This window comes from Lemur catta, chromosome 11 (assembly GCF_020740605.2).
Source record: "Lemur catta isolate mLemCat1 chromosome 11, mLemCat1.pri, whole genome shotgun sequence".
Classification (NCBI taxonomy): Eukaryota; Metazoa; Chordata; class Mammalia; order Primates; family Lemuridae; genus Lemur; species Lemur catta.
In genome coordinates this window covers 37,224,883-37,243,125 of record NC_059138.1, presented here as the reverse complement: position 1 = coordinate 37,243,125, position 18,243 = coordinate 37,224,883, and the positions used below count along the sequence as shown (strand labels likewise).

The 18,243-nt window shown below is 40.1% G+C and overlaps 1 protein-coding gene across 1 annotated transcript in view; it reads left to right on the top strand.

The window, feature by feature from the left end:
• Window positions 1-6,617: 6,617 nt before the first annotated feature.
• PRKAR2B (protein kinase cAMP-dependent type II regulatory subunit beta) overlaps window positions 6,618-18,243 on the top strand; it is an 86,798-nt gene continuing 75,172 nt past the window's right edge. The window contains exon 1 of the mRNA XM_045565455.1: window positions 6,618-7,175. Coding sequence (XP_045421411.1) covers window positions 6,869-7,175 — 307 coding nt within the window. The 5' untranslated portion in view covers window positions 6,618-6,868. The remainder of the gene's footprint in view (window positions 7,176-18,243) is intronic.

Below are 18,243 nucleotides of genomic sequence, written 5' to 3'. Positions count from 1 at the left end.
CTACATCAATATTTCTTATGGTTAAGCCACATAGTGTTCTATGATTTTACTTCCTTTCTTGTTCAACCTTCTGATTGCACTGTTTTCAATTGCCTAGTTTTCTCTGAAACTATTGTTTATTTCCCAAACTCTCTGCCAGAGGTGTAGTTTTTCTCGATATAATCGGACACATTAGATAATTTGTCAGTTTTTTCTTTTTCCTTGGAGACTTCCTTCTGTACGTCTTTGATTTCCTATTCCAGTTGGACCTGGTTGGCCTCTACACCTGCTGAACCACAGCCATCCAAGCCCTTCTTCACCATTATCCTAGAATTAGCAGCATATAAATGGTATTTAAAGCCACTGGACTTGATGAGGTCACCAGGGAAGTGAGCGTAGAGAAAGATGTCTGGGGTGCTTCAACATTTAGAGGTCAGGAGCATAAGTCATATCCCAGTAAACTAGAACGATTAGGAAGTAGGAGGAGAATCAAGAAAAAGTGGTGTCCTGAGAGCTACGTGAAAAAAGTGATTCACATGGGCTTTCTCCACGTGGCTGCTCCCGTCACCAAGCCAGCCAGGAGAACCTATCCCCTTTTAAAAGGCTTTCCCCTGCTTACATCAGGACCTGCATAACTTCCCTTGTGATTAACTCACAAAAACTGCTTTGGGACCTCAAATCATCTGTAAAACCCCTTCGCCTTTGCCACATTCCATTGGCTAGAAGGAAGTCACAGGTATCGCTCACACTCAGGTGAGCTCAAATAGCAGGAGGCAAGAAGCAGAGGTCATCCAAGTCTGTTTGCCACAGAATGGCTCAGTTGAAAAGGAAACACTGAGGACTCAGGAAAGAGAGAAGTGACAATTGTAGGAACAATTCCTTGAGAAGGTCAGAGGGAAGGGATGGAGCACAGGTAGACAGAGCATTAATGCAAAGAAGGTAGAGTATGTGGGAACAGGTTCAGATGGGATGGGTGACATGGTGGTGGGAGTATATGTCAGTTCCCTTCTGCTTACTGGATCCTGTATGGACCTGTTTCTCAGTTTATCTCCTTGTTTTCATAAGACGTACTGAGATCAGAATCAGTCCCCCTCTTTTCAGTATAGTACCTGGTGCCCACCATCAGTTATGCAAACCTCTCCAGATATAAACTTCTGTATCGTCTGCTGGGAATGAGGAAGAGCAGTTATTTGCCTATGTAAGGCAGAGGGGGGCAGGAGGGTGGACAGTATGTCAGCTTATTCAGCCATTTAACCAATCCTCACTCCTCATCAGTCCTTTAGAGACACCTGTGTCTTCAGATTCTGTCCTCTGTGCTCTGTGATACCAAAGTGATCTTGCTTCTTGTTGGCTTTCTCTCCCTGCCCCCTCACCCAGTCTTAGGTTCCAGCATTCTCTAGTTTGCTAAGTTAGTTCCAAAATTCTAGTAGGCAACTGTTGCCTGCTCTTGACTCTTTTCTTTTTCTTTTTAATTAATTTTTTTTAAAAAATTTAAATTGTAGTAAAATACACATAACGTACAGTTTGCCATCTTAATCATTTTTAAGTGTACAGTTCAGTAGTGTTAAGTATGTTCACGTTGTTGTGCAACCAATCCCAGACGTTTTTCATCTTGCAAAACTGAAACTCTTTACCCATTAAACAACAACTTCCCGTTCTCCCCTCCCCTCATAGCCCCCGGCAACCAGCATTCTCTTTCTGTTTCTATGAATTTTGACTATCCTAGAGTGGAAGCATACAATATTTGTTTTTTTGTGATGAGCTTATTTCACTTAGCATAATGTCTTTAAGCATATGTCAGAATTTCCTACCTTTTAAGGCTGGATAATTTAAAAGTTTTTAAAAATTGTTTTAAATTTTTGCTGTGGTTCTGTTTATTGTTTGTTTGTTTGTTTTGGTCTTATGAATTTTCTCTGATTCTTTTAGCCATTATTTTAGTGGAGTTTCAGGAAGTAGAGATAAAACTTATTTGTCCAACCTGATCCTTAATAGGAAATCCATATTCTATTTATAAAATATGGGTTTAAGGACATATTTTTGTTGCTTTTCAGAATCTTTTCAACTTTGCAAGACCCCTTAAAGAATAGAATAATGAATTTGCATTTAGTCCTCATTTAGCCAAAGAAAAACTTATGCTTTGATGTTAAGTAAAAAAAGTTACTTCAAGCAGCTTTTTTTCTTCAGCATGAATATAAGCTCTACCTTGGGGAATCTAATGTAGTGGATCTCAAAATCTGGTACCCAGAACTGCATTCTGAGTATCACTTGGGTATTTGATAGAAATTTGAATTTTTTTTTCCTTATTTTTGAGACAGGCTCTATTGCTGGGGCCAGAGTGCAGTGGCGTCATCGTAGCTCACTGCAACCTCAAACTCCCGGGCTCAAGTGATCCTCCTGCCTCAGCCTCCCAAGTAGCTGGGACTACAGGCGCAAGCCACCATGCTGGCTAATTTTTCTATTTTTTTTTTTTTTATAGAAAAGGGGTCTTATTAGTGTTCAGGCTGGTCTCAAACTCCTGGCCTCAAGCGATCCTCCTGTGTACAATTCCCAAAGTGCTAGGATTACAGGCATGAGCCACTGCACCTAGCCAGGTATGTGAATTCTTGGGCTCCACCTCAAATCTACTGAACCTGAAAATCTCGGGGTGGGGCCCAGAAACCATGTTTTAATCAGCTCTCCAGGTGACCCAGATACTTGGGAAAATTTGGGAACCACTAGTCTTCTAGAGGCAACCCTTTGCAAAGCTACAAGTAGAAATTAAACATTTTATTTAGTCTCAGTCCAAATGTTTATGATATTTTCAGGTTATGAGGTGACTGTCTTTTAGCAGACATGTTGTGAAGAGTCTATAACACCACCTGGAACTTTTCTCTCTGAGGAAGAAGCAGGCCTTAACATGTATTTATACTACCTGACCACATCCTTACCCTGTATCCCACTGGCCACACTTACTGGACCACCTCAGGTAAGGCCAGACAATCCAGTGGATGGTCATGACCAACTAATTAAATTCTCTCTCTTGAGAAGATGAATTAGAGAGACTAAAACTGTAGTCCGTGCTAAAATGCTAAAGATATATGAAACTGAGACTGATGGTCACAGTGGGCCTTGTGCAAGCAGAGACCTTGAATCCTTTCAATTGCCTACTTTTTCCCCTTGAGTGGGCATGTATTTCTTGCACCAAAGAGACTTGATCAGGATACATCTTAACTATCAACAGGAAATGCTGCATGATTGATTTGTCATAGTTATTATTCTACATTGTAAATACAGCCCAAACCATTGGCTTGTCCTTGCTGTTGCCTTGTTTTGGCAGCTACATATGTGCAAATTGATGTCTCTGTCCACTAGTTGTTTGATTTCCCTGTGTGAAAACAAATTTGTTAGCACTCTTATTTCATTTCAATGGTGAGCTCTCAGAGTTCTTTCTCAATTGCCTCTAGTCTGATTCTCTGAGAAATTAGTGCAAATTGCTTTGTGAATCAACAACCAAAGAATCAATATCAGTTATGTTGTTTTAAAGAATTTAAAGATAAATAGTCCCCATAAGCCACTGTCACTGCATTCCAAAGTCAAAGGGAAGTACTGTGAAAATAAAAGGAAATCAGACAATATTATCAAAAAGGTTATGTGGTTGTGAATAAAAGCTACAATATGATTTGAGAAGTGAATGTTTATTCTGAGAACAATACTAAAATAATGGGAGTATTAGGATCAAGCTTCATACTTTTTCAGGTCATGGCTATTGATTTAAGAATTGATGCAAATAAAAATTATCAGAGCTGTTTGCAAAGATATTTTAAATTCAATATATCTTTTTTTAGCTTTATGCTATTGTAAATCTCCCAGGATGGGAGAGACCACACAGGTCATCCAATCCAATTATGCATTTCATGCTTGAGTCACTTCTATACCCCTAAAGAAATGAGAGCTATACAATCCTGGCATTGAGGGTGATGACAGAAAGCTATCTACCATGCCTCATATAATAAATCTACAAAAATAAATGAGTTTGGAAACATAAAATGTAGGCTGCTTTTTGTTTGTTTGTTTTCTTTTCTTTCTTTCTTTTTTTTTTTTTGAGACAGAGTCTTGCTCTGTCACCCAGGCGAGAGTGCCGTGGCATCAGCCTAGCTCACAGCAACCTCAAACTCCTGAGCTCAAGCGATCTTCCTGCCTCAGCCCTTGAGTAGCTGGGACTACACGGATGCATCACCATGCCTGGCTAATGTTTTCTATTTTTAGTAGATACAGGGTCTCACTCTTGGCTCAGGCTGGTCTTGAACTCCTGACCTCAAGGGATCCTCCCACCTTGGCCTCCCAGAGTGCTAGGATTACAGGTGTGAGCCACCATGTCTGGCCAGGATGCTATTTTAACATACCGCTCTTGTTAAAGTTTAGGGAAGTAGTGCTTTCTTGTTCTGTCATTCCTGAGGAAAAGGTGTTAAACACTGTGGCAGAGAGTGATAATTATCCCCACTTGGTTCTCCTTAATCCCCAAATGTTTGCTTGGCACATGACTGCTCAAAATAAATATTACATTTCCAAACTTTCCTTATAGCGATGTGTTTCAGTTACTATTGCTGTGAAACAAATTACCCCAAAACTTAGAGGCTTAAAACAACCTTTTGATTATGCTTACAGATTCTGTGGATCAAGACTTTGAACAGGGCATCCATCACAGAATTGGCTTCTTCTGTTATGCTGGCTTGACTTCTATCATGGTCTATTGGTTAAAGAAGTTACAAGGCTACTCAGATTCAAGTGGGGGTGGGGGGTGGAATAAGACTTCAACTCATGATCGCGGAGTGGCCAGCTCACACTGTAGAAGAGCACCGGGGATAGACATATTGTTGCAGTCATCTTTGGAAAATGCAATCTGCCACACTACAGGAATGGTCATGTTGACTAAATTCTGGCCAAGAGGATAGAAGAGAAATTGGTATATTTAACTTCCTAGAGGTAAAGGGTGTGTGTTTGGGGGAGGGGAGGGGAGGGTAAGTTCCCCTCTCTTTTTCACTTCCCTCTCAGCTAAAATATGATGAGATGACTGGTGGTGTAGCAGCCATTTTAGACCACAAACAGGATTACAGAGCAATGAGCTGGAAGGATCCTGGGTCCCTGCTGATCACAGAGCACCATACCAATGCTGAACCGCCTACATTGACATTACAGAGAAATAAAATTCTATCATCAACTACTGTTTGTATTTTCTAGCACATATGAGCAAAGCTAATCAGAATCAATACAAATATTATCATAAATGAAGACATAATACAAATGCATCTTATATTATCAGATCCATACATTAATAATGCTTTCATGGTGGAGAGTTTGACTAATATTGAGCTCCAGGCAGTGACATGTGAGACTCAATGTATCTTATAAAAGCTTACTTTTTAAAATGCTTGACACAATTAGAAGCACTTTACTACTGTTTATTTAAATATAATTAAATGCATAATTGGATTATTATTATAAGGTTGATAAGAAATGGAAATAGAAAAAATACATTCACTCATGGAGGGAATAACAGATGGATCATAAACAAAGGGTTAATATCGAGATACATTTTATAAAAGGGCCTAGTTTGTTACAACTCTGATTTCTAGTCTTTGAATTTCTCCAGTCATGTATTTACTCTTGTGTGGGTAGAAAGATAAATGAGAGTAACTTAGGGAGCTTGCTCTTAAAGTATTTTATTTACAGTGATAATGGTCATTTTAGAAAATGAAGAATGTGTATTTAAACAACATTTAATTGACAAAAGACAATTTTCTCTACTTCAAAATTGCAAACATTTGCAGAGTAAGCCTCATTTCAAAGAGTGCTACTTTAAAAGCACCCATTTGTAATACTATTTCTTTTTACAATGAAGTATTCCAATTTGTGAAGATACAATTCAAAATCACTCAGAGCATAAGAGAAAGTTTTAAAATAAACAATAAGAGCCTCATTCTGCACTATCCTGTTTGAAGGGCAGCAACTAACTTTGATAAGTGCCTCACAATAAATGGTGCCTTTGTCTCAACAAATAGTGAATGCGCGGCGCGCACAATGGAATAGGATCAGTATCAGTCAGGCGAAACATCGTAAACAGGATAGATGAGGAAAGGCTGGATAAAATGCAGTGAAAGAAAAAGATGTCACAAAAATGGGGTACTACTGCTTTGTCCAAAAGAGGACCAGTACCACTGTTCACGACTTTAAACAAAAGACATTAACAGCCTATCAATGCAACTAGATTCCAGGAGGAAAATGAAATGCCACCACTAACGCGGAAGCTGAAGTTTCGTAACGAATCGCGGGCACCAGCTCTGCGTGGGTTCACTGTGGCGAATGGAGTGTGGGAATTCGTGCGAGTGGCCCGCCCGCTCCCCGCCACGCGGACAGGTGGACGCCGGGGCGGCTCGCGCGGGCCCCACGCCCCGGGCGCGTGTCAGAACGGCGCTCCCGCCAGCGCGCCGGCGCCCGCCGGCGTCTCCGCCCTGCCGGGGTCTGGGCGGCTGGCGCGCGGCGCCCGCCGGCGGGGTTGCCATGGTTTCCGGGGGTCACGTGGGCGCGCTCTCCCGCGCCCCCTCCAGCGCGCCGCGGCGGGGCGGGGGCGGGGCGCCCGGGCGCAGAGAGGCGCGGCCGCGGCGGGAGCGGGAGGAGTCGGAGATGCTGCCAGCCCTCCCGGGGCCGCGCTCGCTCAGCCGCCGCCGCTCGGAGCAGCTGCGCGCCGGGAGCCGCGGGCCGGGCCAGCCGGGCCGCGGGGGCCCAGTGCACCGCGCTCGCAGCCGGCAGCGCCGCTAGCGCCCTTGGCGCTCGCTCGGCAGCCGCGGGGCCCGAGGCCGGCCCGGGGAGGGGGCGAGGGCGGCGCCCAGGCGCCAGCCGCCCCGGAGGCAGGATGAGCATCGAGATCCCGGCGGGGCTGACGGAGCTGCTGCAGGGCTTCACGGTGGAGGTGCTGAGGCACCAGCCTGCGGACCTGCTGGAGTTCGCGCTGCAGCACTTCACGCGCCTGCAGCAGGAGAACGAGCGCAAAGGCACCGCGCGCTTCGGCCATGAGGGCAGGACCTGGGGGGACGCGGGCGCCGCTGCCGCGGGCGGCACCCCCAGCAAGGGGGTCAACTTCGCTGAGGAGTCCGTGCACTCCGACTCCGAGGAAGGGGAGGAGGAGGAGGCGGCGCCTGCAGACGCAGGGGCGTTCAACGGTGAGGACCGGACCCCCTTCGCGCCCTCGAGTCCTCTCGCTGCCCACCGCCGTTCCCCGCTTGGCTCCTGAATCCTGCAGCTTTGCTCACCCTCCTCTTCCCCGCGTTCTCAGCCTTCCCTACCTTCCCATCTCGCCCACCCCCTCAGCATCCATTTCTGTCTCTCCCACTCGCCCACCTTCCTACTCTGCTCCCTTGTCATACCCTCCCCCTCTTCCCCTCCTCTGTGGGTGGGAGCGCTGAAAGGTTACGGTTCCCTCTGTCCATCTGCCCCGTCTCTGCCTGGGCCGGTTTGGGGTGGGCATCTGCTAGAAAGACAAGTTTCACTGTGGTTGGCGATATTTCGCTTGGAGGATACCATTGTGCATAAAGGAAACTGGCCCACTTGGCGTCTTCTTTCAGCCTTTATATTTGTTAATGGAGTGTCCAAAAAGAAAAGGCGAAGGGTGTTAAATTTGATTTGGTTTACTGTTGTAGGACGGTAGATTCACTAAAAGGAGCATGAAATTGGACTCACTGGGGCAGAGCAAAATTTATGGTAATAGCTCTGACATTCTTGGAAATAGAGTGATCTGTTATTTTCCAATTTACCAATACCATGTTGTGTTATTTTTGGGCACACAACAAAGGATCCTATTTAGCCTGAAACCCACCAGGTCTTTGGAACCAGGAAATGGGCTGATGTCTTGCTTTTTATATAAAACACCTATTGAATGATTTGGTTTCTGTTTTTTTTTTAAAGCGTGTGAAAAAACACTGTAGGAAGTTCTGAAAGCTTGTTGGTTGTCTTTAGAATGAAAAGCCAGTGAGTAATTGTAAGGACCGTGCCAGACACTGAAGCTAGAAAGAATGAATGGGAAAGAAAAAGGAATTTTCTCAAATAGCTGCTCCTAGGAAGTCCCACCCCTTCTGCTTACTACCCCTCTTTCCCTAACACACCCAGACAGACACACGGATTTACAGCCTCCTGTATTTACATGACATACCTAAATCCCGTTTTTATGGTATCCCAAGCTAAAATATCATGGAGTGCAAATATTTTTTCTTTGTGGTGTAAGGCAAACATGCATGCAGCATTGCACCAGCTTTTATTTATTTACAGTGCTTGTGGTTTGTGTCTGCAGTGCATTTCATGTAATGAAAACATTTTAAAGTGTCATTTCATTTCTTTATGTATCTAGGAAGATGTTTCTTTCTTTGCAGAATTGCACGATGGTTATAAAATTAATGTATTTTTAGCTTGTCCAAAACAAGCACAAAAACCCTGGAAATTAGACCTCTGTGAAGGTAAAAGAGAAAATTGTTACTTAAAATGTTAATTTTGGACTTTTAAGTATTTCCCAGGATAAGGGTACTCACAGTCTTAATTGTTCTTTTTGCACAAGAATTTCATCAAATGCTTTCCTTACTAGAACCAAGAGATGGATGAAAGAATACGTATTTTAAATAGATGAGAAGGAGAAGCCAATAATGGGTGACACAGAAAGGGCAGAGGCATGTAATACTTCTTTTATGTTCCTGTTACATGTGTGCACACATGTACATGTGTACACACAGAGAAAAAAAAGGACTTGTTTCTCAAATTGAAGGAAACTAGCAACTAAAGGACTTGGTAAAGAACCTATACATATTCGATAATGATAAGTTGTTAAAATAACTAAAATATTTTGTTTGTATAATGGTTTCGAAGTACTTGCATTGATGATTCTAGTTTCTACTTAGGACTATGTATATTGTGCACAGAAGAGATACAATTTTCATTTTGCAATGAAAACATAAACCATTAGCTTCTAAACAGCTGGGTTCATTTTATATGGCTTTATGTTCTCCAAGAGACATTTTACTGTAAAAATTACTCAATGTGAGTTTTAATAAATACTTGTTAAACGATTGCACTATTTATTCCCCAGCCATACCCACAAGGACTTCAAAAGTTTTTGACTGCAACCAAATGCAATTTGATCATTATCTGGTAGACACGTATGTGTGTATGTATAACTGAAACTTTGACAGCAGTGCAGGTACTTCTATCAGGTGCAGTACTTTTTGATATTTTCTATTTTAATCAATTCTGTGTCTCTATTTTAAAGTAAATTATTTTGAGACCCACAGTTTAAAGACAGATACAGGCTACAGAGTGGTTGGCAGACTTTTGTAAAGGACCAGATAGTAATTTTTTAGATTTTGTAGACAACATATGGTCTTGAGCACATCTTCTTCTTTTTCTTCTTCTTCTTTTTCTTTTTTTTTTTTTTTTGCAACAGAGTCTCACTCTTTCACCCTGGGTGGAATACAGTGGGTGTCATCATAGCTCACAGCAACCTCAAACTCCTGGCTCAAGCAATCTTTTTGCCTCAGCCTCTCAAGTAGCTGGGACTACAGGTGCATGCCACCATGCCTGGCTAATTTTTTAATTATTAGTAGAGATGAGGTCTCACTCTTGCTCAGGCTGGTCTCGAACTCCTGAGCTCAAGCAGTCCTCCTGCCTCAGCTTCCCAGGGTGCTAGGATTACAGGCATGAACCATGGCACCCGGCCTCTTCTTATTCTTCTAATAATCATTTAAATATATACCCCCTCTGGGAGTTGGAGTTGTACAAAACTGTCCAGAGGAGGGGAAAAAAAGTCAAAATAGTTGAGGGAAAAAACCAGGAGTAAGCCTAAAAAATATAACCCTATTGATTTAATGTCTGCATGCAGAAAAGTGCCAAAATATAACAAAAACACCAGATACTGGGTAATTCTGGCATAGTAAAGGGTAAGTATTGAAACACAATCTTAGTTTACTGTGACACAGCACAAGACCTGCTGGATCAATAATTCTTAAATTTTTGAATACCTCTCAAGAAAGTTTGAGTCAGAAATGAACATTACCTGGTACCATTTTTGGAGAGCTTTTTTGAATAGGCTGTGTGGGACATGGTATTTTTTTTCTTTTTTCCTCAACAGACATCCCAGGTCATTCTGATATCAGTAATTCCCTGACCGTACTTTGAAAAACATTGATCAGATAGTGATGATAATATCTTTTTATCTTATTAGCAATAATTGCCATTTATTGCCATTACTGTATGCTAGGCACTGTCTAAATGCTGTGGTTCCTTATCTCAGCTTTATGAGAAAGGAGAGGCTGTCACTTGCCCAATGTTTCACAGGTAGTGTGCTGCAAAATCAGGATTGGGACCCAGGTAGGCCTGGCTTCATCCCTGTCCTCTTGACTACCTGGTTACATCTCCAGAAGGGGCTAGAGCTAGCATAACCTTCCTATCCCTTGTATGTGAAGCTCTAATTGAGACCCTTAATGTGTTTTATTTTTAAGGCTCTGAAAAATTAACTTGTCTAAGGTCACACTGGGAACTAATAAGTAGCGGAGCCTGGTTTCTTACTCTCATCTGTCTGACCTTGAAGCCCAATGATATTTGTTCTGTAGGCTGACTCACAAGTCACGTTTTCCTGGTTATTTTTCCCCTAATGGCGATGGATTTGCATCATTGGTTCTTATCATCTGTCATGAATCCCTTTAACATAAGTGATGGTAGTTATGAGAGGCTGCTGTTAAAAGGCAAGTTCTCAATGGTGAAACTAGTACCCGTTGATTAATGTAGGGATCAGGCCTATGATCTTTACCTCATAACGTGGTCACATAAGCCAGGCACCTGCAGTCAGTTGGAAAAATGTGATCTGGTCCAGGGTTTGGTGATTTTTGAGAGCCAGGTAGCACTAGGCACCCATCGATGGCACTAGGCCAAATAGATGGGTGAAGGTGGTCTTTACTTCTTTCCTGTCTTTCCAAAGGATCCATCCCTTCCTCTGCTGTTAGCTTTCTTATCCATCCCCTATTCTCTTCTGATTTTATCAATTCTAATTATTACTTTCCCTTTGCTATTAACTCTGGTTAAAAGGGCAGTCTTTAAGTGTTAGAATGATAGTGGTTGTGGTGATCCTTTTGAGGGAAACTCTTGAAGGCCAGAAAGAGGCCGTAATGGAGACCTCTTGGCATCTACTCTGCCTCCCTTTTCCCCATTCTACAAAAAATGAATAAAACTTGACAAGTCATTTGTGAAAGGGTAGTATCCCTATGCCCAGAATTGCTTGAAAGGGTTTACAGTAGGCCAAGGAGTTGCATCATTACCATTTTGGAATAAAGTGTATGGTAATTACTGGTTTTATATAGACATCATCATGAGATCTTGTGTTGCTTAGTAATTTCTTCAGTGGAATTGCTGAAACTAAAAATGAAGTAAATATAATTCAAATTACTCTGATAAATTGACAAGTGGTCAGAAACAAAGTAAATTATATATGGGCACATGTAGAGCAGTAAACCTGAGAGAAAAAGTAACTATGGCAATATAAAATACAGAACTGATTTTTCTATATTATGGAAGAAAAAGATCTAAAGTTCAAAGTGGATACACAAGCCAAAAATATAGACCCATACCTTATAAAACAAACATATCAAAGTTATATAAATTTAAATTTACCATGTAATAACTATGACTTAATCCTCTTAACTCTGTGCTGTGTCAGACTTTGTTGGAGAACCTTATCTTCCTTTGATTTTTACATTTCACAGGGAATATAGAGAATTTACAAGATATCCTTAAAATCATGCAAAATATTGGAACGTTAGAGCTCACAGTGATGGTAGTGGTGGGAGATTAAGAGAATAAAGTTATTTATCATGAGCAGAAACAGTTGAATGGTTCAAGGAGAGTTGAGAAGACTATTCATGTGTCTGAAGAACTTTTCTTAGAGAATGTTGAGAAAATATTCTTTATATTGGTTAAATGCATAATTAGAAGGACTAAACTTCATTGGAACTTGAATAAAAAGTCACAAATCTGTCTGAAATGGTTTATGTGGTCTTCCTAAAATGAGGTGCCAAAAGCAAAAGGAGCAATGGACAGATTGACTTCCCAAGAATCTGCTGTAAAAATGTTCTTATCTGGATCGATCTATTACCTATTAAGTTTGTAGTCTAATTGATAACAGGAAATTGTAGAGAGTAGTTGTAGCTTATAAAGAATTATTGCTTTGGCTGATTCATTTGGCACCCTTTTATCGAAATTATTGTGGACAAAGTAGCCAATTGTTAGCTTTTGTCTCCTATTGAATGTGGCCACCAACATACGACTAAACAAATTTATTTTAGTGGTTATAGTTATATAGTGGTTATAGTCAGTGCAACTGACTGAAAGTTAAAATACCCTTTTAATGTATGAGCAACCTTTTAAATTTAATCATTTTGAAAAATGTTCATGAAAGCTAGTTTTTTGGATTAACTTAAATTCAGACATTTATTTTCTTTTATGTGTGAAGTACTGTGCTAGGAACATGGACATGGTGTCAGTAATACCTCCCTCATTTCTTACAAGGATAAATGGGTTAATATTTATAAGGCCCTTATGACAGTGAACCCGGCAAGCACTGATAACATGTTAAATAAATTATTTCATTGATATTAAATCTTATAGAAGTATATGCTTTTCTTGCAAAACAGCAATTTCTTTGTGTTTTATGGAAATGAATCCAGTATTGCCCTATTGGAGAGATGAAGTAGGAAATGAGCTTATGCAGCAGTTTTACTTAGGATTTAATGTGAAGTTATGTTGCACAGTAATAAAATCCACATCCTTTCAACTCATAATTTGTAGCAGAGAGCTCCAGGATTTTGTAATTAATGAGGCTTTATGGTCTTTGGCTATTAGAGATTTACATGATAGTTTTAAATCCTCCTGAAATGGATTACATCATTCATGACAATGGCTAAAATATTGAAGCCATTATTTTAGTTATGAGCATAAAACAATAGTATTAGAGAAGATTTAAAAAATATGAGTTAGAGATGGTAACTAATATTTTGAGTTAGAGACAAAGTATTAATAGAATAGTTAAGAACATTATTCATTTTAACAGTAGTATAGGTGGATTGCTTTAGGGGTTGAAATTGGGAAATTAAAATACTTGAAATAGTGTCCTTTCAGCTCTTACCCATCTATTACTTTGGGCTTTGGGAGGAGGGAGGTAAAGGGAGAACTGCCAGGAGGGGCTGGGGGAAGGGGAGGGAGTACGAAAGAAGTAAAAACAACTGGGACATGTGAAGGCTTCCTTGAAGAGATGCTGTGCCATGAAAACACCTAAACAGAAACTGAAGCATTACATATTTTCATTTTTGTACCTATTTTAAGAATGAAACTGTCTAGCTATTATGTAAGACAGTTCCGAGCTTTCCATTTGAGGGTGTACATAAAGTGATGTGCTGTGTCTGGGTGAAACAGGAGTAAATATTGAGTGGTTATTTATTGTTGCAAATCTAATTCCATGAATTCCAGTAAATTTCCGGCTGTCAAGATTTTGTTCATAGCTGTGTTAAAAAACAAATGTTTTTTTTTTTTTTCACCTGTGCAAATACTAACAGGAGACCTTTGAATCCGCCAATTAGGAGTTTATTTATGACCCATTAAGAAAGTCATTTGTAGGGAGTAGTAACAATAGTGAAGGCCTACAGTGGAGGTTGGGGATTGTTGGAATGTTTTGAGGTGAGGGATTCAGTGAAGGAGATTGAAGTGATGAGCAGGGAGTGTGCAGAGTCACAGAACCCCACAAGGGGCCTGAGGTCTGAGATGGCTACTAGGAGAAGGAATGTGTGAAAGTTGGAAGGTAGGATGTTGTGCTCATTCACCCACTGCACAAATATTTATTGAGAGCCAAATCCTTCCTTTTTTTTTTCTTATTTTAAGAAATAAGAAATGATTATTCCCTGAAGTTTACTCTCCTTAGTTAAGAAACTATCCTTTTGGCCGGGCGCGGTGGCTCACGCCTGTAATCCTAGCTCTGGGAGGCCGAGGCGGGTGGATCGCTCGAGGTCAGGAGTTCGAGACCAGCCTGAGCAAGAGTGAGACCCCGTCTCTACTAAAAATAGAAAGAAATTATCTGGCCAACTAAAAATATATATACAAAAAAATTAGCCGGGCATGGTGGCTCATGCCTGTAGTCCCAGCTACTCGGGAGGCTGAGGCAGTAGGATCCCTTAAGCCCAGGAGTTTGAGGTTGCTGTGAGCTAGGCTGATGCCACGGCACTCACTCTAGCCCGGGCAACAAAGTGACACTCTGTCTCAAAAAAAAAAAAAAAAAAAAAAGTTTACTCTCCTTAGTTAAGAAACTATCCTTTTGTCAGAGACTCATAGATTGGATATGTATGTAATCAATTTCATTTAATAGATAGAGCAGATGAGAGACAGAGAAGTTCCTTACCCAAACATAGTAGGTTTTGGCCTTACAAATTTGGTCTTGTTCATAGAACTGTCACTAACATTTTGCGTGTTATTTATGTTAACTTACATCATAAGAATTCTTTTTGTCTTCCATCAAGATGACAGATAAAGTTTAAAAGATTGGGCTAAAGAAAAGTAAATACTTTTATACTTTTGTCTTCAGAATTTCTAGTTCTTTTGCTCTTTGATTCTTTTTCAATGAAGGGAAATCTAATCTTAGACTGTATTTTCATATTAGTTGCTTAAGAAGAGACAATAGGAACAAAACAAGAGTGTAGTGATTTTTCTGAGTTGGATGAATGTTGGATGGATGGTGTTCTTGGTCCTGTTCTTATCCATGTGGTCTAGTTGTGATTGAGACAGTCACAAAACCCCACTATGAAAATCTGACTATGATGCTGATCATTATCTTTGTTTTATAAGAGCGAGTCTTGTGTTTCAGAAATTCAAAATGATTCAGACTGTTTCATTACGTGATTATTTTGTGGAAAGAATTTGAGCTAAAATTTTCAGGTCATGGCTTACATGAAAACAAAACAATCTAAAAAAATCAGAAGTATAAACACAGTTGGTGTAACATTTATAAATGTTTCAGCAATAGGCTCTGCCATGTGTAGCTTAATATGTTTGGAAAGGAAAAAAAAATCATTCCTGTTGCTGCTGTTTAAAAATGTTTCTTAATTTAAAAAAAAGACAAAAGGTCAAAATATAAACACATGTTCCACATAAAAGTGAAGCCAAGAAGATATACTGTATACAGTTATTCCTGTATCTGTTTGGCTGAAGACTGACATTGTTTAATTTATATTAGCTGTTTCAGGACAAAATAGTTCATGGGAGTTGTATTGAGGGGAATTTTTTGAGTAAAAAAAGGATAAAAGCTTCCATTTGCTTAAATACATTTCAGTTACACCCAAAAGGCATCTTTTCAAAAGGTCATGTTGAATTAAAACATGACTCAGAAGTTTCATTTTCATTATTTTAGCAAGCTAATGTTTGTTAAGTGGTGTCCTTTTATTTAGTAATAATTATTGTTAACATTTTTGACTGCTTATGCACCAGATGCTGAACAATGCTTTACATGTTGTGATTTGAACAGATGCTTTTCACATATGCCATTTAGTCTTCCCCAAAGTAAGTAGTGGAGTCAGGATTTGTACCTGGTAGTCCGACTTCAGAGTCTCATCTCAACCATACACTTCATTTTAAGAACTCTTATAGCAGTAACATGGTTGAAAAGAACCACACATCAAAACATAAGGCACCTACTTTTCTCTCTAAATATTTGCTGTCTAGCCCTGCATTGAGCTCTCGCTTTTGCAATTTGCTTTCTCTGTTTATTCTACCCAGATTAGCACTTCTAGAAATAAACACTTAATATATTGAGCTGTTTAATTCTCTAAACTTATTATATGCCCTTATTAGCAAAATATATTTGAGTGTACACTCTCAATATGTTTTTGTGAATTTTATACATGTACCAATATATTGACTTATTATGTGTATGATTAAAGCTTCCCACAACATAAATTTTAAAAGGAAGAAGTAAAAAGTAATTATAAACAAGTTCTAATTTTTTCCTACACCCAACATATTGCCTTATACACTGTCTTGGGGAACATGAACCCCATTTTGGAGATCACAGTTTTAAACAATATAACTTATAACTTAACTTGATAGTCTATTAATATGTAAGGTAGCTGCGATCAACCTTGGTTTCCTGATTTAAGATCCTAGATTACAAAGGACCTGCAGGTAGGCCAGGTCCTAGTGCGTGCGTGCGTGCGTGTGTGTGTGTGTGTGTGTCTTTCTTTTTAAATAGACATTCACTAGATAAGCTTGACTCAACAGAAGTTTGATAGAATATAGAGGAAAATTCTATCTTATAAAAAGGAGATCAAATTGTATTACCTGAAAGGGAAGGTCTAGGCTTTTGCTTTTAAATATGCATAGCTGTGTGCATCTTGAACTCTGATCTAGACTTTAGAGTACTAAGGTTTTTGGTGCAACATTTGTGGATGGGAAAATGAGAATCATAGGTATTTAGTTAAGAATCACTAAATCATGGAAAGGCCAATCAGAATTAGAAGAAAGTCTAAAGTGTAAAATAGTTGAAAAGAAATGACGTTTTCTCTTAGGTAGTATACCTCTGGAGATATTTGGTCAGGAGGGAGAACTTTCACTATCTGCTTTTTTTTTTTTTTTGAGACAGAGGCTCACTCTGTTGCCTGGACTAGAGTGCTGTGGCATCAGCCTACCTCACAGCAATCGCAAACTCGTGGGTTCAAAGCAATCCTTCTGCCTCAGCCTGCCGAGTAGCTGGGACTACAGGCATGTGCCACCATGCCCGACTAATTTTTTCTATGTATATTTTTAGTTGTCCATATAATTTCTTTCTATTTTTAGTAGAGACAGGGTCTCCCTCTTGCTCAGGCTGGTCTCGAACTGCTGACCTCAAGAGATCCTCCTGCTCGGTCTCCCAGAGTGCTAGGATTACAGGCATGAGCCACCGTGCCCGGCCTACTATCTGCTTTTTTGTAACTTTTGAAAAAATGTTTATCATGTACTAGTATTATCTAGCAAATAAATTTGAGGTGTAAAAAGACATGGAAGAAAAGCAACTCTTTTGTAAATATCCATTAAATAGTAAATAAAATACAATTTATAGAGGCACATGACATGGTTTCAAATTGATGTAGCCAAATTTTTTTGTCTGAGTTATTGTCTTGGTCCTGAATGCCCAGTCCCTTCTCCATATCTTTCTGACAAATCCCACTTTTTCTGCAAAGGTTAGTTTACATGTCACCCAACCAAAAGTCTTTGCAAGTTTCCCTCGTTGACATTAATAGTATCAATATGGTAGAATGAATATGGCCTCCATCAGAGTAAGCCTTGCGGATGTCAGGTGTCCACACTGCAGGCAGGCAGGAATGTGCAGGAATATAACCTCTCCAAGTCTTTCTTGAATGTGTTGTGCTTTGTCCACAGTAGGTGCTAAAATATTTTTTAAATTAAACTTAGTCAAGTACTAAATATCTAAAAGTGTGTAAATGTAAAATGATTAAAACCTTAGGCATGTAAATATTTTAAACAGACTTTTAATAATAGTCTCATAATCCTTTACATTAATGCATTTTCAATGTTTTCACAAAATGTAAAAACTTTAGCCTATCTTCAGTTCAGTTTCATAGATTTAGACTTCATCATATTAAAAATGAGGCTTTATTATCTTTGCGCCTGACATTTGATCACTCTGCAAAATGCACAGAATACAGGTGTGCAGGCTTGTCCTGCCGTAGGATTTCACATTCTAATTGAGGTGACATTCTGCCCCCTCCCCCCAACCTCTAATGCTATATTTCACTGCTTCTGCTTATGTGAACCCCTTGCTTAACCTAAAACTGGTCGATTTTCCCAAACCTGCTCTGTCCATTTTCGTCTCTTTGCCTTTCCTGGTCATTCCTGCTCCCTTGCTGGCGGGCTGCCTCCTCCCTTTATCGCCTGGATCCTGTGGACTTTGAGACTCACTCACTTGCTCTTTGGAGCCCTCCAGTTTTTCCTCTAGCTCCAGCACAGACTTCCCCTCTCTTTAAGATTGAGGGTGACATACCCACCTGCTTACCGGACACCTTTACTTGTGTGTTTTTCAGGCACTTTCAAATAATTTTGTCCTAAACTGAATGTGCTCTCTTCTGCCTCTGTTCTTCTTTCCTGCACTCTCACTAATTAGGTAAACATGGTCACTAGAGCCTCCTTTCCTCTACCTCATAGTCCTTACACTTGGTAATTTGC